General features: G+C 34.1%; 1 protein-coding gene across 8 annotated transcripts in view; it reads left to right on the forward strand.

The window, feature by feature from the left end:
• Nucleotides 1–23,715, forward strand: part of E(bx) (nucleosome-remodeling factor subunit NURF301 E(bx)) — a 110,133-nt gene that overhangs the window by 41,436 nt on the left and 44,982 nt on the right. For all 8 annotated transcript variants that reach the window (XM_069838946.1, XM_069838950.1, XM_069838952.1 and 5 more), the window contains 6 exons: nt 917–1,392; nt 3,999–4,201; nt 6,119–6,485; nt 11,331–11,477; nt 12,380–12,542; nt 14,669–14,804. In XM_069838946.1, coding sequence (XP_069695047.1) covers nt 917–1,392; nt 3,999–4,201; nt 6,119–6,485; nt 11,331–11,477; nt 12,380–12,542; nt 14,669–14,804 — 1,492 coding nt within the window. The remainder of the gene's footprint in view (nt 1–916; nt 1,393–3,998; nt 4,202–6,118; nt 6,486–11,330; nt 11,478–12,379; nt 12,543–14,668; nt 14,805–23,715) is intronic.

Consider the following 23,715-nt stretch of genomic DNA (forward strand, 5'->3'; position numbering starts at 1 on the left):
CCTAGTTGTAAATTAACCTTGTCCCTGAATGTAAAAGCTTCAGACAAAACTTACCCATTATTTCCAGATACTCTCATTTCAGGAATTAAATTTTTCAGATTGCTAGACTTGCATAATTTAGAAAGTTCTAATAACTATATACATCTCGAGGTGTTTGTTAGCAAGTGACCAACCATTTATATTATTTTATGCTCGACCATGCCGAAATGTAGTAATTATACACCTGGTAGCAGACCTTTAATGCATGTCATTAAAGTACACCTACTCATTAAAGGTCAAGTCTTTCAGCCAATGACGACTCAGATTACAACTGTTCAGCCAATGACAGGTCAGCTTTCTACTGTTATAAAACCACAAGTATCGATTATTCTCGGATATGCAATCGAAAGAGAATTAGCGAAAAGTCACAGAGGCTGGAAATCCAATACTGTCGCAGAAGGTTATGTTCTGTTACTATAATAATTAGCGTTAATTGTAAATAATATTCAAATAAATTCAATTTGTCATCTCGTTTTTCAATGTCTAATTTAATTTCAATGTTATCTCTGTAGGTTCTTATGGCCTAGCAAGGTCAATGTGAACATCTGTTCCTCGGAAAAAATCAATACTTTCGCGTCTGCGCACATCTCACAACATACGGGACATTGCTCAAAAATTAATAATATCAAGTTAGAAATATGGTCGAGCATAAAAAGTCGTATGAAACTCGCCTATAATGGTAATTAAGAAGCTCGTATGAAAATTATGAAAGTCGCTTGCGCTCGTTTCATAAATATCTATACTCACTTCTTAATTACCTTCATTATAGGCTCGTTGCATAATGTACTATAATCAGTCACATTGGCATTGATTTTGTAGTTTTTTGAAGGTAACATTTGATAAAGTAATAAGGTTAATATCTGAATTTCTTTTACAGTGGGAAGTGTTGATGGAATGGAAGCCATTAGGAAAGATCTGGAATCAGCAGTTGCAGTAGCAACAACATGTGAAGACGAGGCAAAAGTTGCTATTCCAATATCAGATAAAACCTCCAGTAAAGACAAGTCTGCAGGTCAGACGAAAGATTCGGGCACCATGGAACATATAGTGAAGTCGGAAGTTAAAGATGACGTGGAAAAATCATCTTCAGGTGTTGCAAATAATGTTGAGTGTACAAATTCATCTGCACCTGATGAGGTGCAAAGAACGAAAGATGAAATTGTTGATAATTCCTCATCAGATCAATTAACTTGTGGTGAAGTGGAGGTGTCTACTACAATGCCATCTGTTGATAGTGAAGTGGAAGTCTCGACTATGACTCCTGATACTTGTGCAGAGGTTGAAGTATCTACCACTACCTCAGATGATGATGCAACTATAAAGTCAGAACCAGAGAGCAAAAACATGACAAAGGTATGTAGATTACTGTCATTTAGCTGGGGTCTGGTAGAGTTCTTGGGTAGCTCAGTGGAGCATTGACGAACTCAGTCAAAGGTCCCGAGTTCGATTGCTGGCCCTGGAACAAATTTTTTGTTGAAATTATTCAAGTCAGCTTTACAGGGAGCTGAAAGTCAGATTTGTATAATACACATTACTGTTAGTTAATAGGAAACCACAAATTTAAGTCACAGAAAGTGTGCACTCAATGTTGGGTCTCTGATGTCTTGTCAACCCACTTGAAGTATGAGGAAATAAAGGGAATAATTGAGCTGGGATCTGACAGAGTTCCCGGGTAGCCCAGTCGGTAGAGCATTGACACACTCAGCCAAAGATTCCGGGTTCGATGCCCGGCCCCAGAACAATTTTTCCCTTGAAATTATTCAAATCAGCTTTACACGGAGCTATATCTGAAAGCCAGATTTGCATACTACACATTACTTTTAGTTAACAGAAAACCACAAATTTAAGTCACACAGAAAGTGTGCACTCAATGTCGGATCTCTGACGTCTAGCCAACCCACTTGAGGAATGTGGAAATAAAAGGAATAATTGAGCCAGGGTCTGACAGAGTTCCTGGGTAGCTCAGTTGGTAGAGCATTTGCACACTTAACTAAAGGTCAGTTATTCAAATCAACTTTACACAGCTATATCTGAAATCCAGATTTGCATAATACACATTACTGTTCGTTAACAGAAAACCACAAATTTAAGTCACACAGAAAGTGTGCACTCAAAGCTGGGCTCTGATGTTCGGTCAACCTACTTGAGGTATGTGAATATAAGGAGAATAATTGAGCCGGGATCTGTTAGAGTTCCTGGGTAGCTCAGTCGGTAGAGGCTGGCATGCTTAGCCAAAGATCCCAGGTTCGATACCTGACCTTGGAACAATTTTTTCCTTGAAATTATTGAAGTTCGTTGAAACTTGTTTAATTGAAATTAATATTTTGATCTCTCTGATGTGAAATGTTACAGCACAAGTAGTTGAAGCTTGATACTTGTGTTTCATTACTTTGCTTATAATTTAAGAAGTATCTTAAGCCATTTTGGTGAGTGAATATCTATGTACAGGGTTTGGCAAAAACTTCTAATGATTTTTTTTTTAAATGAGACAACGTAGTTGTATCTTAATGTAAGTTGAGTTTTATTCTTTTGTCGAAAAGTGACATTATTGCCATTTACTGATACAAAAGAACAAAATTAGGTTTTGAAAATTACACCCTCCAAATTACGTCCATTTTTTTTATGCACTTCTGCAGCCTAATTCTGAAGTTCAGCACTGCCCTGCCTATCATGTTTTGTGGTATCACGTATTCTTGGCCTTCCTGTTGACTTACATTTTGATGCTGAAGAAATCGTTCTGAAATTGTTTACCCATAATAAAAATGTGTTACAGCTGGGAACTTACCCATGTCGACCCACATTGAAATGTTGTTGGAATCTTTGCAGCGTAAGAACTACTGAATCATTTGTTTTCAAAAAACATCTCCACGGCAAACGACAAATACGATGCATTCCACGGATCCATTGCAACTGAAATGGCAATAATGGCGTTCATTCCCTGTCCTCCCACCACCGCACGACTGCCAACCTAAAAACGTCAGATATTTTTGCCGGACCCTTATGTTATTTACCTAATAAACCTTCTTTCTATGATATATTTATTTCTTCTACCAAGCATTGTTATACAAATTTGGCTATATCGCAGTCAGATCCATGCTTATTTTGGTCACAATATTGAGTACACATCAACATGGCAGTACGACTTTATGCCGAAATGTAGTAATTATACACCTGGTAGCAGCCCTTTAATGGACCTCATTAAAGTACACCTATTCATTAAAGTTCAGGTGTTCCACCAATCAGAAAATACCATTGTAGCAATATGAAAGTGCAAGTATCGATTATTCTCGGATATGCAATCAAAAGACAACAATAAATCACCTATATTTGAGATAAAATCAGTTCTGTTACTATAATAATAGCGTTAATTGTAAATAATATTCAAATAAATTCAATTTGTCATCTCGTTTTTCAATGTCAAGGTCAATGTCGACATCTGTTTCTCGGAAAAAATCAATACTTTCGCGTCTGTGCATATCTCACAATTTACGGGGTATTGCACAAGGTCAGTTCCGTTCCTCAGTCAGATAAGAATAACATGAATACTTATGAATAATTTCAAGTTAGAAACATGGTCGAGCATAAAAAGTCGTATGAAACTTGACTATAATGGTAATTAAGACGCTCGTATGAAAATTATGAAACTCGCTTGCACTCGTTTCATAAACATACTCGCGTCTTAATTACCATTATAGGCTCATTGCATAATGTACTATTATGGATGACAATTAATGCAGAAATGGTGGAATGATGAGAACACAGGAGTACTTGAAGAAAACTTTTCCCAGCACTTTCATTGTCCATCAGCAATCCTATTTAATCTTACCAAGATCTGAACTTCGGTCTTCAGTGTAGAAAGTATATGCACTAACTATATTTTGAATGGCTCACCACAAATTGATAATCTTATTTATCCTATATGGGGATTTTACATTTAACAGTTGTTAATTTCTGTCTAGACGAATTCATCAGTATCATCAGATGAAATTGAGAGAACAAGCCAAGTTTTGACTACAACTACAACTGCAACCACCACAACCACCACCACGTCACAGCACACATTGAGAATTGTAGATGGCGCAATTCAGAGTGTCAAAGTCACCGAGTCCAAAGCTACAGTACTCAATACTCAGAAAAGTGTGATGTCTTCTAATACAGCCAGGTATTTTACATAGAGTTTTAATATAATTAGTAAGACGACTATGTTGCACTAAGAGACGGATTTTCATATGGAGAATATGAGTGGTAAGAATTTTGAATAAAAATGAACAATTCAGATATGTTGAAATAGTTATTTATGGTACTTGTGAGGTAAGTGCATCTTTATTGCGCGAGTGGAAAGATTTAAGCACGAGGCGTCAGCCGAGTGCTTAAATTACACGAGCGCAATAAAGATCACGCTCACAAGTACCATACGTAATTTTATCCATGACCATAACGAAAAATTATGTTTTATAAAAGAATATGTTGAAAATAAGTCCCCATATAATCACGTATCATGGCATGGATTTTAGAATCGATACGTATACTAGATAGGTTATGATTTAGGAGGCCATGATTAGTGAAGAATGGTATCTAAGGCGTTGGATAAATAACAAATTACAATTAATTATATAATTTTTTTTTCATTTTAAACGTGTATTTTCGTCTTTTTGAAGTTTCAGGGATTATTTAGAAGTGTTCACGGGACTAATGTGATTAAAATAATTTAATAATAATAATAATAATAATAATGATTTATTTAACCTGGCAGAGTAATTCCACATTTTACTTCTGTAAACTTAACAACAATGGCTACATCATCGATCCCACCGTTAGATTTGAAAAACAAAAGAGCCAACCTGAAGATGTAAATAGGGAAAAAAACGACATCTATGTACGTACCGTTCCATATTTCATGGACAAATACGGTCTACAACAAATTGAAGTAATAGGCCTTATGGTTGGAGCGCGGAACTATTCCTGGTTTCTTCTTCCTGACATGTCAACGTTTCGGCCTACAGAGGAAGGCAATTGATGACATCGTTCTTGCAGCTCTGAGAGGATCCATATTTATACTCCGCAACCATCTCTACGGTCAACAATGATATTCAACTAATTAATTAGTAGCTACTTATTTATTCAGTCATTTCTTGTCGTAAGACTCCCTTCAACTTCAACATATGTATATTATTTATACTTCCAACTGCCTATTGCACAATATGCTCTGTCTTTGTGGCAGCCTGTTAATACAGGGAGCTGTTATCGTTTAGATAAATAAATAAAAAAAAAAAACGTAATTAATCATCGTGTCTGTTTAGCTCAGTTGACTAACGCGTGTTGTTATAAAATCCTATAAACGCAACTTCGTAGGTTCAAGTCTCTTCGCCTCCCAAAAGATAAATTATTACATATTTAAAAAAAAATATGTATTAGATATGAATGCAATGCACAAATTACGACGTAGTAGATAGAGAAAAGAGAAGGAGATTGAGTGTATGTATATTTAAGAAATGGTAATTAAAGAAGTAGAGGTAGTGACATCTAGTAACTAATATATTAACTTCTTGAGTAATAGTTGAATGGAAAAGTATACGTGTGTGCCCGGGTACTAGGAAAATACTAATGAACTGTGAGATAAAGTTCAAACTATGAGGTAAAGTCTTTATCTCACTAGTGAAATAAAGTAATGTTGAATAAAAGCCTACTTTACAAACGCAAAAGTATTTAGTAAAGGCATGTTTTGCGTTATGGTCATGGATAAATTCCATTATACTTGTATGAGACGAAAGTGACATAACAGGTAAGTATTGGATTGGTGCAGAAATTTGTAATGTTTTTCGTTGCTATGGTAGCTGTATCATTATAGTATTATTAAATGAATGAAAGAATGAAAGAACTTATGCACCAGTAAATATTGAAGGTTTATACAGTGTGTCCGGCTTGAACATATAATAAAACATAAATTTATTACTCGAAAACTATCCTGTGCCTTCAGTCCTGTGTTCTTTAACTTATGTGGAACGTAAATGCCTGATTAATAGGTTGTGGATGTCTTTGGTGGTCACATACTCTTGTAATTCATATTTTGCTTTTCCAGTGGGAAGCTGCTGAACTCAATCCTGACATCAAAAAGCAAGATGGCTAGTGAAGTGGCAACAACAGTGATAAAGACAGAAAATGGTAGTTCAGTGAAAACCACAACTAGTCAGAATAGTTCAATAGTGTCCGAGAATCAGCGTGTGTACTCCACGACATGCACAAAAGGCCGCGTATATCTGAAGAAAGTGACAGTTTCCCTAGCAGATCGACGCAAAAAGAGAACTCCAGTCAAGTACCCTCTCTGTTCCACCTTCCAGACTAGGAGCAAGCGCCGGAACATGCTTATTCTGCCACAGCACGAGTTGAGGCGCTTGTCACGTTTAGGTGGCCGAATACCTGTTAATGGCTACCATCATCTGGCAAAGGTATACAAATTCGTATTTTAATTTTGGTTTTTTTTTTTCTTAAATGATATAAATATTGTTTAAAATAAATGTTACTATAGTCCCGACGCTGTAATTTCCGGCAGCCAATCGCGTTGCAGGTCGCCTACATTTAAACGTGTGCGTCTTGTGATTCGTGATTCATCTCTTAAGGCTCGATAAATACTTAATATAATCGCCCGCCATTTTAGCTCTTTTTTTCCGCGTTCGCAGAAAACACACGACGTTATTTGCCGCTCAATTATTTGCTGAATTACAGTGCGTTTAATTTATTATCATAGAAGCTAAGACATGATAATGTTTAACGGTGCGGCAATTAGATTCCTCGTATGGTAGCTCGGCAATGTGAGAACAAAAATGGCGAACGATACTACCTACCTAGACTTCATAGAGCCTTTACTTTCTAAGACATAAGCAAAGGGGCGGAGTCACGCCGGAAATAACAGCGTCGGGACTATAGACATTGTTATGACTAAAATATACCATCAAATGGAGTGATATCAGACAGTTTTGTATATTGTTTGAAGATGCCACTTGTGTAATGATTGATAATTTGCTGTTTTTTTTTTGTAATACTTTATTACGTATCTCCAGATAGTGACAAATGATGTGCTGGCATTCAGAAATGAGCATAATAGGCCTACAATAATTTAAAAACTGTCTGGTGTCACTCCACAATCGGGATGATTTAGGACGCTAATGTTTATAAATAACTGCCCGATGTTCTTGCCTCTTTGGGGTTATTTCGGACACATTTTTATGTTTTTAAAAAAGACAGAATTTATTGCTGCTTTATTTTAAACTTTTATAACAAATACACCCTTAATTACATAACATGCAATGATATTAAGTCTCGTGCCGTGGCATCGTGGTCTAAGGCATCCTGCCTAGAACTCGCATTATGAAATGTGCGCTGGTTCGAGTCCTCATGGGGGAAGAAATTTTCTCATGAAATTTTGGTCAGTGTATGAGACCGGTGCCCACCCAGCATCGTGATGCACTTGGGGAGCTATGATAGGTAGCGAAATCCGGTTACTCAAACCAGCTATAACGGCTGGGGGGCTCATCGTGCTAACCACACTATACCTCCATTCTGGTTGGATGATCGTCCACCTCTGCTTCGGCATGTGGCCGTGAGGCCAGCAGCCAGCTGGTTGGTCTTGGCCCTTCATGGGCTGTAGCACCACGGATTATTACATTGATATTAAATGTTACAAAATAAAATAAATCCCAATCTGGTAAAAATATTTACTTAACATATCTAACAAACTCTCAGAAATCTTTCAATAAGACAATTTGTCTGTTTTTTTTAGAGACCTTCATATTTCCAGGATCATAATTCTGCAGTGCCTGGGAAAAGTGACACAAGTCAGTTTCCACAAACCTTTTTTGATAATTTATTGACAACTTACACTGGTTTATAGCGATTTGATTTTTTTCTGTATGAATTATTGTAATGGGAGAAATACTTACTTCTCTTTTTCCAAGCCAGCAGATGTTCCGTAAGTTGTCAATAAATTATTAAATAAGGTTTGTCGAAACTGACATGTCACTTTTCCCAGGCACTGCAGAATTGCACCTGCACTTCACACTTAGCTTAGTTTTGTATGTACGTGGCATTATGCACTTTGGATAACACTTCTTAGTATGCTGGTTTCTTTAAATAACTGACTCAATCAATCAATCTTCTTAATGTATCCAGCTGTTTGCCGGCAACATAAAGTCCACTATAGTCCACTGTAGTCTATTCAGTTGTTGTTTTTAAATAACTGACTCGAAATACAATAAAATTAACTTGTTTCACACAAGCAAGAATGGTAATGTTTTGTAAAGAAATAGCAGAAACTGATGTTTAATTGCATTTTCGTCAACAATGGTTGTGAGTGCACATTTGAAAATATTCTTAGAATAAAAATAATTGATTTTTATGATTTTGTTTTGCCACTCAACAATGGATTTATTTCATTTTACTTGTATCAACTACGAGGTCATTTAGCGTCGATTCAACAATGGATATTCTGTGGCATGAAAGAATAAAAAAATGTTCTCACATTAAAGATAATTAATTCAACAATCATCCTGCAAAAGCGCATTAAATTTAGATCAAGCAACAGCTGCTACCAACACTGAAACACAAAAAGTCACTCCATTTGACGGTATATTTTAATCTGCGTCATTTTCATAATACGCAGGACATTTTTTATGAAGTTCCAGTTATGTTACATAGAGATTGTTAATTTCGAATCCTCTTAATTTAATGCGTGAAATTTCTCGTAGTGCAGTCTCTAAGTATCTTCATTTTATATACATAAATATACAGTGAGATTATTTTCATGTTGTCCTCTAACAATCAATTTCTGCACACCTGATAGGTAGAGAGAGAGTCCCAGAAATGTTTACTGCTTCAGTGTGACTAATAGACCAACATAACGTGCAAAACTGGCATTTTAGTATAGATATTGCATTCTCGATACCTTTGTAAAATAGTTTACATGGTGAAGTTCTTCATTGGGAATTAATGCTTTCTCCCACAGAATTATGTTGTGTTTCTTTAAATGTGTTTTCCCATAATTGAAATCTTTCAAATCCAAGTTAGAAAATTATCTTATGACGAGTTGCCAAACTAACTTACTATTATGACAAGTGTTGTATTGCATGTTTCCACGTATTGACATTTTTTTTTTTATGTTCTAGCGATATTTAACTTATTTTATATTTTTGTTTTCATATTATCCGGTAATGGTATATCTATAATGTGATAAGTTGAGCTATATATAATCATAATTTTCCTTACTGTGTGTACTTAAAAATATTGTATTCATTGTATGCTTTGTACTGCACTATTTTATTACTACTATTAGTATTATTATTATTATTATTATTATTATTATTATTATTATTATTATTATTATTATTATTATTATTATTATTGTTATTATTATTACTATTCTTATTTTTTATCATTATTATTATTATTATTATTATTATTATTATTATTATTATTTATAATGATATAAGTAAAAGAATAAATTCTAGCTGCCTTTTGTTTGCGGATGATCTCAAAATCTTTCGCAAAATTAATAGTTTGGTTGATTGTCAAATTCTTCAAAATGACATTAATTCAATTTCACAATGGTCTGTTGAAAATGGAATGAAAATTAATCAATCCAAAACTTTTATTATTTCCTTTTCAAGGAAAACTATCTCCCTAAAATTTAACTATTCTCTCAGTAATGTCGTAATTACTAGGAAAGACTGTATTAGAGATCTTGGTGTCCTACTTGATTCAAAATTATATTTCCATGATCATGTGCAATATATTTATACCCATTCGTTAAGAATGCTTGGTCTAATTAGGTCTATAACTTATTCTTTTTCCACTCCTATGTGTTTATTAATTTTATACTATACGTTGGTTAGATCCAAGCTTGAATATGCATCTGTTGCATGGAACTCCATTACTTCCACTGACTCGGCTAAATTGGAGAATATCCAAAGGAAATTTATTTCCTTGTGTTCTTATAGATTTTTACCAAATTCCGATTATAACTATGAGATTAAATGCAATTATTTCAATTGCGGTAGTTTGTTCACCAGACGTCAGGATCTTGATTATTTATTTTTTTGCAAAGTCATTAAGGGTGATATTGATTGTGAATCTTTCATAAGCAATATCAGTCTTCGTATTCCTGCTAATGGTTTAAGATTTCATAAATTGTTTTATAATAAGAATCCTAAATCTCTCTCTCCGGTCTGCAGATGCATTAAATATGCTAATTTGCATGGATTCAACTTGGATCCATTTAATGTGTAGTATATCTTTGAGTTTTAACTCACTGATCTAATTTTAATAATTATTTGTCCATATATTTCTTGCATTTGGTCTATTGATTCATGTAGACCATTCCATTATTTCAATTCTCATTGTACTAATTTTATAATTTTATAATTATTATTTGATCAATGATTGATGTAGACCATTATATTGTTTGTATTTCATCTCATTGCCATTTTCTATCATTCATTCTCATCATCATTTGTTGTTTTGTTCTGTTTTGTATCGTGCAAAACTGTAATTGGCCTTGTGCTGTTGTTTTTGCACGTTAATATTCTAAATAAATAAATAAATAAATAAATAAATTATTATTATTATTATTATTATTATTATTATTATTATTATTATTATTATTATTATTATTATCAATAATCGTCTTATTTTTTTATACTTTGTATGTCTCATTTATTTTGACCTGCTGTTCACATTTTATTATGCTTTTTCCTTTCTTTCTGTATGTTATATATTATGTCTGATTTCTACTTACTTGTTGTTTACATTTTATTATTATTATCTTATTCAGTTTTGTGTTTAAAATTGTAGTGTACTTTATAAATTTGTAGTGTTTTTTTGTAATGCAGTTTTACTCCTGGTTGAATTTTAGGTTAAATAAATCATTGCCAGGTTAAATAAATCATCATCATTATTATTATTATTATTATTATTATTGTTATTATTATTATTATTATTATTATTATTATTATTATTATTATTATAATAAAATTGGACAGCACTGGCTATAATCCAAAATTAACAATCCTATCTTCAAACACTGTTTTTATTCTTCTAATATGTGTTACGAAAGAAATAAACACTTCAACAATTTAGAACACACAATATAATTTAGTTACCTTTAAATACGAGTTCAAATACAGACTATACACTCTTGAGCAAAAGTGCAGCTTAGGTACCTCGAGACTAAACACTCTCCAGTTCTGGGCTTTCCTTGCCAGCATAAGAGTTTTTCTCACTTGCTTCATTCGTGTTTGCAGGCAAATCAGCAAGTGTGGCCATACCCATGTTCAAGACCGTTATTTAAAACCTGCTGGTTATATAGGACAGTAAACCTTCGTTCTTTAGCAGCAGCTGCACTTCAGCTTCGCATCATGTGGGCTTGCCTACGTTGGGACGATATGCAGGTTAGTATGTGCTGATCATTCAGTCAATAAAAAATATCTGTAGTCGAATGCTATCTTTTGTTAGGACACTGTGAAGAAGTGTTGTATAACCACTGTGTAGAAACCATATTTATTTCTGTACTCAGTTTCAGTGGCTCACTAGATAAAAGTAATTAATTGTACACTCATATATTTGACAATGTAGCAAAGTAAATTGTTTGAAGGTCACAGTGGCCCTTTAGAATATTTCAAATGTTTGAGATACGATATTACACATTAATCTAATGGTTAAGGTACTTATCTATCCTTGGAAGATAATATTGCAATTTTTATCCAATTTTTAAAAACTCTTCTTTTTCCTGATTACTAGACACAAAATTAAAGATTTTCACACAAAATGAACTTCTCAAATATTTGTGGGGAGGGACGCAGGAGGGCAATTTTTAAAGGGGAAACTGAAATTTGTTTATTTTAGTCCTTGACCTACAATTCTTATTTTACAACAATTTATTTCACTGTTTTACTTCTAAAGGGACACAGAATAAGCTGTGAAAACAGTTTTCCCTTATGTTATCCCATTAAGGAAAAATGTCGGTTTTTTTTTAATTTCAAATATAAAAATAAAAATTTAAGATCTTTGAATTTTAAATTAACTTTCTTAAGCAGTAGGATACTGTTTGTAGTTTGGCACTGAGCTACATTAACCAGCTTCATTTTGGTAAAAGAATGATGCACTTTCTGTTAACATTAGTGTTGTAAATGCTGTAAAACTGAACATTGGAAAAAAATTATCTATATCCTGAGGATATGAAAAATTGGGATCCTTTTATTGTGGTGTCATAGTGTCATATGTCTTATAATAATTATCAGTCTTGAACTATAATGTAATTAATCATTATTTAATGTTGGTAACCATGTATTAGGTAAAGCCACAATCCAATGATGGGAAGCATCAGGTGACAACAGACACAGAGATAATGACCTTGGAGATATTGAAACATCGCCATGTGGGACAGTTCATGGACAGGACCCAGTACATGAGGAGAAAAGTTGTTATCCCATTAGAACTACCGAAAACTGTTCGAGGTAAGTAGAGTGTATTAGATATTGGAAGTAAAGTTTTTGTAGATTTTGTAATAATATGCAGAATTTAACTATCGAACAGCAAAACAGCTGTAAAAAGTGCTGAATCATCCTTTGATTAAGCTGAGAGTTTGTTGTCAAGTTATTCGTGGATTATGAGTGACAAAAATTGGTGGGGGGAGGAGAGAAATATACGGAGAAATTTCTTTTATACGCTTCACACTAATACATTTTTTTTTCTGAAGTCCTGGAAAAAATTGCTATACTTTCATATTTTAAACCCCAAGAAATCATATTCATGTTCTAAATCAGTTTGCATGTAAATATAAGAACACTAAAATATAGTATGTTTCATTGTCAAAATGCGACCCACTTTGAAATTCATAGAAATTCGAAACTGCCCATGCTTTCCTCTAAAAATCTTGTGTCCTATAAAGATGCTGTTACTGCTTCAGAAACTGTGAGACATTTTGTAACACACCATAATGTAACTGAACATATTATGAAGCAATTATCACAATTTGGGGGTGTGGTTTATTTGTTAGGAGCAAGGAGTCCAAAATAACTGAATTTTTGTAAAATAATCACAAAACTGAAGATCACACTGGAAGAACAAGGTAAGTCAATGTAAAATTTTTTGGATTGAAGTTTGAAATGTGTATATCAGCCAACTTTGGCTGTAAGCAGCTAAGATTTCCTACATATAAACTTAATTCTTCAAAAATATGTTATAAATTTGAATACTGTATTAGAGACTCAAAGATGGCTCATCTGTAAATACTAAAATTTCTCTTGTGAAAATTTTACTACATTGATTTGACTTATTCTCTCCATATAGTTATCAAATGCTACTTCAGATGTTATTAAATTTCATTTCACTTTTACATTTTTTTTCGTCAGACTCCAATAAAACATAAGTAAGTTTTACTATATATATAAGATAATTTGAAATCACCAAAGTTATGAAATGATTCAGTTAATTTCATGGCCCTTTGTCTAGACTAGATGTGTGAAAAAGAAGTACATAATTTTTGTTAATAATAATAATAATAATAATAATAATAATAATAATAATAATAATAATACTAGTAATTATTTATACTGGCAGAGTTAAGGCCATAGGGCCTTCTCTTACACTCTACCAGGTTACAAAGTATACAAGCAGTTAAAATTTAACAAAACATTAAAGAACAGAATACTAACATATTACAAAAAAAAAAAATAATAATAAGAGCATAATAAAATCGACACTAAACAACATGAAAATAATACCAATGGTTATCCTGATGATCGAGTGGTTACCATGCATATTATCAACTCTGAGGTTTACAGATTCAGACCTGTTTTAGAGCAATAAAAATTCTTTGCATCATTTATTTTATGACTGAAATGAAGCTGAGGTGCTGTATTGCAGATTTACAGTACATAGATTTTTTTCTGAACAAGAGGATTCTAGAAAACATAACTACTTGTTCATGCGAAAATTCTACTTCTAGTAATGATCTTATGCGAAGTAATGAATTGTCCACTCACCATGTTGCATCACCATCTGGAAGCATTAAAAACCAAAACAATTTTATCGTTTTTTTTTAGACAAAAAATCTCTTTCTCCTTCAACTTTACTAAACAAATAACGAAGAAATATTTAAAGAATAAACTTCTGGAGACAGAAGATGCTAAATTATTGGCCTTGTATGTCATATACATTGTTTTGTTAAGCCCTGTTCATAATGTGATGAAAATTTTTACTTGTGTGGGATAATAAATTATTACTGTAACATGAAAGTAGTCTGATACCAGTAAACGAAAATTAAATTTTTACTTATTTTCTATCATCTTTCTATTTATACTTTTGTTTAGGATATTTCGTTTTAAAGAATATTGTTCTAGTTAAAAATTTCAAGAAAGTGGATTAAAAGTCTAATCTGTAAAAAAATGGAAATGATCATAGCCAACTCTAATAAAGTTCTAAAGCAGGAATTTAATAGGATATATTTTTTATGACTTTCACGAATTACATGATGATATTTATCGAATATATATTTATTTCCGGAACATTTTTTATTTAGTTAGAAACAGGTTAAATGAAGAAAATGAATAATTTTATGAATTGAATTCCTTTGCCACAGAGGTGACATCCATCCGTAGTGGACTTCGTAAACGAAAGCGAGCTGAATCCCCTCAGAGTACCGAGCCACAAGTGACAGAAGAATGGGTAGACGAAGAAAAGCTGGAGCTATGGGAAATCAAGCAATATGGAGACAGGTATGTTTAAGATAACCATTATCTTCTTCACTGACAAAGTTCTTGGGTGTAGACATGGAGTGTGTGTGTATAGAGCTGGTGTGTGGAGTTCACCTATGCAAGGGAATACTGTTACTTCTGGTTGTCAGATCTTGGGTTGGGGAAGAATTCGTACTGCATTTCTTATGGGATTGACAGTACATTATGCAATATTAAGGGTATATGTAAGTGAACGACCACAAATATTATCAGAAAATGCAGGCTCTAAATTTCTAAAATTTTATAAGAAAATGAACTCACAATTGGACAAAAATTACAAAGTACACAACAAGACTTATTAGAACTTAAATATTTGATAAAAATATAAAAAGGTTACTGATAATATTTTTCAAATCAGTTTTATCAGAGTATAAAAAAAAAACAACAAAATTCTGCAGTTACATCAGTTGGTAACCATAACATTGTTATGGTCTCTCTGACATCTTTAATATTTTTCCTGCATGTAATAAACACTTATTTCTGTAAAGCAGACTACTCTCAGACATGTAGAGTTGTTTATTTTAATACAATTAATTTTTTATTTGTCCTATATAAAATATATTAAAATTTACATAATGTTTTGTGACCTAATTTTTCTATTTCCAAAGAAATGGATATTATTGTAGTCTAACTTTTGCATAAATTCATGTTAAATCAGTGTACAAAATTTCAGAATTCTATCTCTAATGGCTGTGGAGTTATGAAATAATATGTGTGAAAACTTTCAAATTTTGGAAAATTTAATTTAAAGTAAAAAGTGAATTCTTAAAAATATTATTAGTAACCTTTTTTTGTACTTTTATCAGATATTTAAGTTCTAATAAGTCTTGTCTTGGTACCTCGTAATTTTTGTCCAATTGTGAGTTCATTTCCTTATAAAATTTTAGAAATTTAGAGCCTGCATTTTCTGAGAATAATTGTGGTCATTCACGTACATATACCCTTAAAGTCCATTATATAATATTTGTAGTAATCAATTTTAATAAGTAAACACTAACATACAGTGGTACCCCATTTATCGAATCTCTAGGGAACTAATTTTTTCCTTAAATGAGAGTTTTTCTTAAAAGGGAGGTTTCACTTAGTATAGGCATAGTCAGGAAGGACTGAGGGCAGAAATTAAAACACCCTTAGGCCATTTAGCTACATTTTGTATACATATTCTCTATATTCGTTAAATTTTATGTTAGCAAACGCATGTTAATTATACTCGTCCGTAAATACACGTGATATTTTCACAAAGCCACAGTATATTTTTAAGTAATATATTTAAATTTATAATTATCATATATAAACACAACATTCCTGCAAGCTTATTTCCAGTTGAGATAATTATGATGCGTACAGTCAGTTACAATGTACTGTTGCTAGTACCACACTGTTATGACCATACCTTGTACAGAAATCGATCACCAATGCTTGAAATTGGTTCGGAATTTCACTAAAACAGGTTGTGTATTCTCCATTTCGTTCAAATGTGTTCCTTAATACGTGTCCCCCCCCCCCCCCCCCCCCAGCTAAAAATTTTTTCCTTGCATGAAGGATGCAACATACTTAGTTTTTTGTTATAAATATCGAAAAAAAAAAGTGCGTTTATTATGCAGATAAATATGTTAAGTGATTGTATAAAACTTTCTCGTTATGAAGTAAATTTTCAATATTGACTTCACTGATTTCACTTACAAGATCTTGACAGAATATTAGTGTCATAGCTATTGTTGAAGTGTTGTATACTGGGACTAGATCATGTTTAATATTGTGATAAATAGAGTTTTACTTAATGTATACAATTCATAAAAGTGTTCGAAGTAACAGGTATGGGAATTAGCTATAAAAATAACTGCATGATAGTGTGAGTTCTCCAACTACTTATACATACTTTCAATGGTCAAAGATATGGAGAATAACGAGAGCTTATTCTGTATAATTAAATTACATAAACTAGCCAGCATAGACTTCAGTGATATTTAAAATTACTAACCTACTTAAGAATGGACATTGTATAAAGCATGGTTTATCCATATGGTGCTTGGAATCCACTTTGCATTGTAAAACTTCTATCATCATCAGAGTTCTCTGTGCACATGCTGACATTCTGCTAGGGGTTCACTGCTTTGGCTGGTGTTGGTGGATGGTTATGTTCACTTGAATATAGTTCTGATTTTTGCAGTTGAGCTTCATATAGGAAGAACTTTATTTGAAGATGTATATCTATGAATTTAACAATAGTTTATAGATTGCACTTTCTTTACATCATATATATTTTACCTTATTTTCAACCTTCCAGGAAGCCGAGTATTATGTGTGACCAGTCTCATGGTCTAGTGGTCAGAGCTTCTGGCTATTGTTCATGAGGTCCCGGGTTCGATTCCCGGTTAGAGCACAGGAATTTTTCCTTAAAGGGGATTATTCCTGTGTTCGTCCATGGTCTGGAATTTAGGTTAAGTTTAGATTTAAGACCTCTCCTGGCACCACATTATCATAATCATCCAATCACATCATCGGGGTAATGTAACTCCACCTTCCAGGTGCCCCAACCTCAGAAGTGGGTTACAACTAAGCCACGGCCAGGAGAAAAGACCAGAAATGTCGAAAAGACAACTGGTGGCATTGGATAAAAAAAAATGTCAAACATGGCTAAGTTCAATTGCAGTTTTTATGACATCATAATTTATAAGCATTGTTTGTAATACTATTTAGCTGTCTGAATGGACTTAATAATTGAATCCAACAAACAACAATACGAGTTTTAAAAACAGAAAAAAAAAAAGATACTTCGTTTCAACATAGATCACATTTGAAAATGTTTTAATCACAACAAATACGGTAGAATATGGATTATGCATAGTTATGAAGAAATTTAAAAAGAGATGTTTTAACTAAAACATACATATTAGAATCCAGGTTATCCATTACAATAGGAGGGCTGGAGCAAATAAAAAATTAAGAGATAATTCATGTTATACTTGATTTTCATGTGTGTATGAAATATTAGGTACAGTGCATTACAGTCCCATGAAAAACTCAGAATGGGATACAGCCTTAGACACAAAAAATGACCGCTCTCCTGTAGCATGAATTTGTCTAAGTTCACTTTGGACAACACTGGTTCACATGACTACGGAAGGGATGTTTATTTTGCATCTAATTTACTCCTTGAATGTATCTTTGTTATAGATTATTCATAACACTTGACCTATAAACAGACGAAGAAGCCACGAACAAACAAAAGAAAGGAAAAAAAAAGTGATGTCGTGCATAAGAAATTCCTTCACATGTAAATCTATGTCCTCACAGCATCAATCAAAGTCTTCTGAAGGAGACTTAACATATGGCAGCAGGTCTTTTTTTTTTTTGTCTAAGACTGTTCATGTGTTGAAATGTTATATATGCACAACAAATGAGATATAATTAGTTGAAAAATGAAGTGGTTTCCTCATGCTTGTGAGAAATGAAAGTCCATGAAATAAATCATATCTGTGTTTTTTATTTTTAAGTAGATTGTTAGGAGAGAAAAAATGGGAATGTAAAGATACATACAGTACATTGTTTATTCATAGATTTCAAAAAGGCATACGACTCTGTTAAGAGAGAAGTTTTAACTTCGCTCTAGAATATGCCATTAGGAAAGTCCAGGATAACAGAGAGGGTTTGGAATTGAACGGGTTACATCAGCTACTTATCTATGCGGATGGTGTAAATTATATTTCCATTTCGTACAATGTTTTGGTCATGAGATAGAATCATATACTTCGTCTTTTCGGGATTTACTTCCAAACGTGAACAATTTCCTTCATTATAAACATTTTTCAGTATTTTTATCAATGCTAAAATACCATACCAGAAGCAAGTGTGTCATCAAAGAGCTGGTTTTTTTATACATAAATGTTATTGATATGATAGCTTTTTTAAGAACTTACATTAGAGTTTGTATACAAGCATGATTAGTAGAATATAGTAAGTAGCATGTGTGTGTGTGTGTTTTTTCCCCTCTGTATTTTCTTCAATAATATGAGCTTATCTCCTAATGAATACTTTCATATTTTGAAGTCTTGAGAACGATAAATTTCTCATTTACTTGACAGGAGCATGACTTAGTCACTTTTTATTGCAGAAATAATTGTGATTACTGCCCTTTAAGACAACATTTACCTCACTGATTGTGCCTACATTCTTAATGTATTCATTTAAAGCCCTTTAATTGAACTCTATAAAAAAATCTGGCAAGTTGAATAAGTCATAAAATGTCTTGCCTCGTAATATTTTGTTGTGAATTATTTTCCCAGTTGAGTATCATTTTATGAGTTTGTGTACTCACAACTCTAAATATTTATTTATATTTTCTTCATAGGTGTACGTGATATATCTTTTCCACTGCTGTAATGATGATCTAAGCCACAATTTTTGAACAGACAAACACACATGTGCAGTTGACTTACATTGTATTAATTCCAAAATTTACTTCCTGATTATTTATTGTTCAGTTGATCAGCAATGTTATAAATGGCACCACAATCAGTTATGTATTTATTTATTTTTTTGAATTTGTTTGAAAGTATATCTTATTCGACTGATTGTGGTGATATTTATGGGACAACTTATTCATAATATATAAGTTATTACATTTTTCCTTCTCTCCAGTAAAGGCCCACTTGTCTCTTGCTCTGGATTAGAGATGGCTAAAAAAAGCTGGAACAGTTTATTTGAAACAGTTTCGTGATATAACCTTTCCAACTGTTCCAAAGAGAGTTACACTGCTCCAGTGATCACTTCAACGTTCCACGTGGTTCCAACAGATAAAGAGTCCAGTTTCTAAACAGTTTTCCTCTTCTTGTATGCAAAGGCCATGTGTAGCACTATCATTGACCCTCAGTCGAAAGTAGATATAATATCCATGTTCCACACGGCCTTCGTGCAACAGTAGCCTATGTAGGATCGCGCAATTTAATTGTACGAATCAAATTCCCTAATAAATCTAATTATTAGCTGTCCATTGATGGAGAATATGTTCAAGGTACTGCCCGTGTCTCACGTCCTGAACCGAGAGTTCCCTAGTGCTTATAACCACGCCTCTTAGGTCTGCTCGGAACGTCACGGGAGGTGCAACGTGGCGGCACGGCAGCATATTACATGTTCTGAAAACATTATCCTACGCCATCGCAGGGATCTTTACTGGTTATAATACTGGATACTCTAATCGTGGTTACCACTATCGCTATTATCTCTGATGGCGATTTCCTAAAATGTAAGTACACACTAGGCCACTCTTCGTTCAGTTTGGACAACTGCTGAATTACCATAGAGCAGCATTTCTCAAAGTATGTTCTGGGGTTCCATGAGCCTTATATGATTTTACTTGGTTATTTAACGACATTGTATCAACTACTAGGTTATTTTGCATCAATGGGATTGATGATAGCGAAATGGTATTTGGCGAGATGAAGTCGGGGATTCGCCAAAGATTACCTGACATTCGCCTTACGGTTTGGGAAAACCTCGGGGAAAAAGCCCAACCAGGTAATCAGCCCAAGCGGGAATCGGACCCGCACCCGAGTGCAACTCTGGATCGATAGGCAAACGCCTTAGCCGACTGGGCTGCTCCGGTGGCTATTTTATACTTAGTGGACATTATAGAAATATATAGATGTTACGGAAATATGAATCAATAATAACATGAAACCATCGATAATAATAATAATAATAATAATAATAATCATCATCATCATCATCATCCAAGAATATGCGTAATAATAATATGTTTAATGAACATCTAAAACGGAAAATACCCATAATATTTATCACTTTCATCACTGGATTCTCTGCGCATCTGTTCACTAAAACAAAATATCGAAAAGACAAAATGCAGAAGTACAATAGAAATGAGACTACAACTTTCCGCCATAAAACCAGATTGCAGGCTTAAAAAGCAAATACATTCGTCCCACTGAACAGAATTATTGAGATACTAGCTTTCACTTGTCTGTTAATTTAAACACTAATAAAATATTACAGAGATTCCTCAGTTACACTTTAGATTAAAAGGGGTTTCGCGGTGGAAAAAGTTTGAGAAACACTGCCATTGAGGAAAGAGTTTACGGATGTGTACACGTGATAACCGTAATCGCGATTAGGTCTATAATGTCTTGTAGAGACTGTAGTCTACAATTGGTATTAGTGTTTAGTTACAGGAATTGATGGGGACATAATCTGTTTCGTGAGGGGACAGCCTATACATTCGCTTGTCAATGACTGATCTTGCTCCATAGCTGACGAAAGGAATCCTGAAAAGGCCGATGTGTTGAACGTAGGGTAGTAGGCACATGCGGTCCGCAGCTCCTCCTACCATGTTCCTCTGCGTCTCGCCCCGCAAAGAAACAGCTCAGGAAGTGAGGCACAGGCAGTACCCTAACATTGTATTAATTATTAATATACCGCGAAAAATATCAGCGGCTAATGTCATCGTTATTAAACTCTCCTAGGGTTATATGCGTTACTTTTACTAAAATCGATTTATTTTAAATTGTAGTTATTTACTGTACCCTTAACAGTAACGTACGAAAACTATCTTTCGTCGTCATAATACACTGAACAGCTGATTTAAAGACGATTCAAGGGCTTTGAAACATGTTCCCGAAGCAGATGAGAGGTTGAAACAGTTGGAACAGATGTTGTAAACATATTCTTATGGAACTGTTTTTTTGAAACTGTTATTTTGGAACAGTTTCGTTCATGAAACAGTTACAGTCGAAACTGTTTCTTAAAAAGAACAGTTTATCCCATCTCTACTCTGGATATACTTCTTCTTGTTTTTGCTCTACTTTATTTCAACAAAGTAATTCCAAAATTTCTTTATGATCCCTACGAGATGGAATATCTCCTTGATTGCAAGACTGCTAATCTTTGTTGACTCTGTTGTAGTATTTTCAGATATGTTCAGAAATAGTTACATATGTAGAATGTGTTAGGTTGTATCCTCCTCCTTCCTGTATAATTTAGTGAGTTGTCTTATTTAAATCCATAAATATTATATTCAATTTATCTTATATTATAAAATGTACTGTCACAGATCAGTTACGGTTTATACTCTCTTGTTAATACATATAATTATGTTTTTCGTCCAATGATGGGGCTCTTAACATGTCGTTATTTGCCCCAGTTCTATGATGATTCATTGTCAATGATGTTGCTAGTGCTGGGAAGCATAGACCTCTTCATAAGAGACTACACAGTGCACCACAGGCCGTGTGTCCACATTATATTTGTAATGAATGATTATGATCTTGTTGAGATGTCTGAGGGAACCGAAGTACCCGGAGAAAATCCTTATGTTTCCTGGACCATAGCTTGTCCAAAACAACTTATAAATTCAAAGTAGAGCAGAATTTGAACACAGCCCCTCTGGGTTATAGTCCAGTGTTCTAGCACTGAGCCACCATGGTGGTTAATATGAAACTGATCATATAACACTAAGGTTGGATAAAAAGTAATGGCAACAGTTGGATATTTCTGACATGGCTTTATTCACAGGGGTACAACATTTACGTACCTTCTATATAGTCGCCCACCTTATTTATTACCTTTTGCCAAATGTCTGGAAGGCGTCGTACACCATCAGCGCGTCCATCTTTGTTGATGTTCCGTATTGACCGCCCTAAAGCACGGATAAGTTCATCTCTGGTATTGTACCGGGTCCCTCGCAGTGGTTCTTTCACTTTGGTGAAAAGATTGTAATCGCATGGATCATATCAGGTGAGTAAGGAGGATGTTCCAGTAGTCCGCGTTTTCCGTCTGCCTTGGAGGTACAGCATGGTGCAGTATTACCCCATCAATGTCATATGCCACAATGAACATAACTTTCACATCCCTGCCTTCCCGGAACACTTTAACCCATCGTGACACTGTTCGATATGGCAACGCTGCATCGGCATATGCTTCATGCAGTCCCTGAAAACATTCTTGTGCACTACGACCTCGTGTCACTTCAATTTTGATCCAGGAACGTTGCTCTAGTTTTGTAAACGTGGTCTTAGGGCGCTCGCACTATCCCTATGAAAGTCAACGTTCTACACACTGCAGTAGATTGACAGAGTACTGTCGCCGCTGGCTGCACTAACTCATCTAACAGTCCTTGTTCATGTCCACACATGGCAGCTCTCGAATGCACCATCGTCACGTGACAGCAGTGTTGCCATTACTTTTTATCCAACCTATGTATATATGTTAACAATTAATACTAAATTTGTTTGTCACTTTTGAGCTCTTACTTCTGTCACTACAGTAAAACCTCGATAAGACACGCCTGCTTATTACGCTATCCCGTGTAATACGCTTTTTTTTTTGTTCGGTCCCTGCACATTTCATATATAAAATACCCCATTTGTTGCGCTCAAGTCCCGCATAATACGCTGTTTTTGTGGAATATTTTCGATGTAATTTTCAGCAATGTACTGTAACAGCAATGAAACATCTTGGTCATTGAACTCACTGGTGCCATTAACCTGAAAAGTATTGGTATTCGACCCTTTACCTGCACATTTAAACCTTCATACTTCATACCTTAGTATACCCCACCCTCTTGTTACACTCTCTTATTCGACTCCTTACCTGCGTGGTTAAAGCCTACATACAGTTACAATACCTCACCCTCTTGCTAACCCTCTCTCTCAAACAGCATTCCTCACTCGGTTGTAATGAAATTCTGGAAATTTTTGCTGGGTAGTTTGTTGTCCTTTAGTGTATTGAAGTGTCTGTGAATGTGATTACAATGAGTGTTAAACGAAAAGCACTTTCTGTGTCGGAAAAATTGGAAATCTTACGAAAGTACGATGAGAACAGTACTCTTACTCAGAAACAACTCTCTGATGCATTAGGAATCCCATCATCGACATTAAGA

The sequence above is a fragment of the Periplaneta americana genome, chromosome 11 (assembly GCF_040183065.1).
Source record: "Periplaneta americana isolate PAMFEO1 chromosome 11, P.americana_PAMFEO1_priV1, whole genome shotgun sequence".
NCBI lineage: Eukaryota > Metazoa > Arthropoda > Insecta > Blattodea > Blattidae > Periplaneta > Periplaneta americana.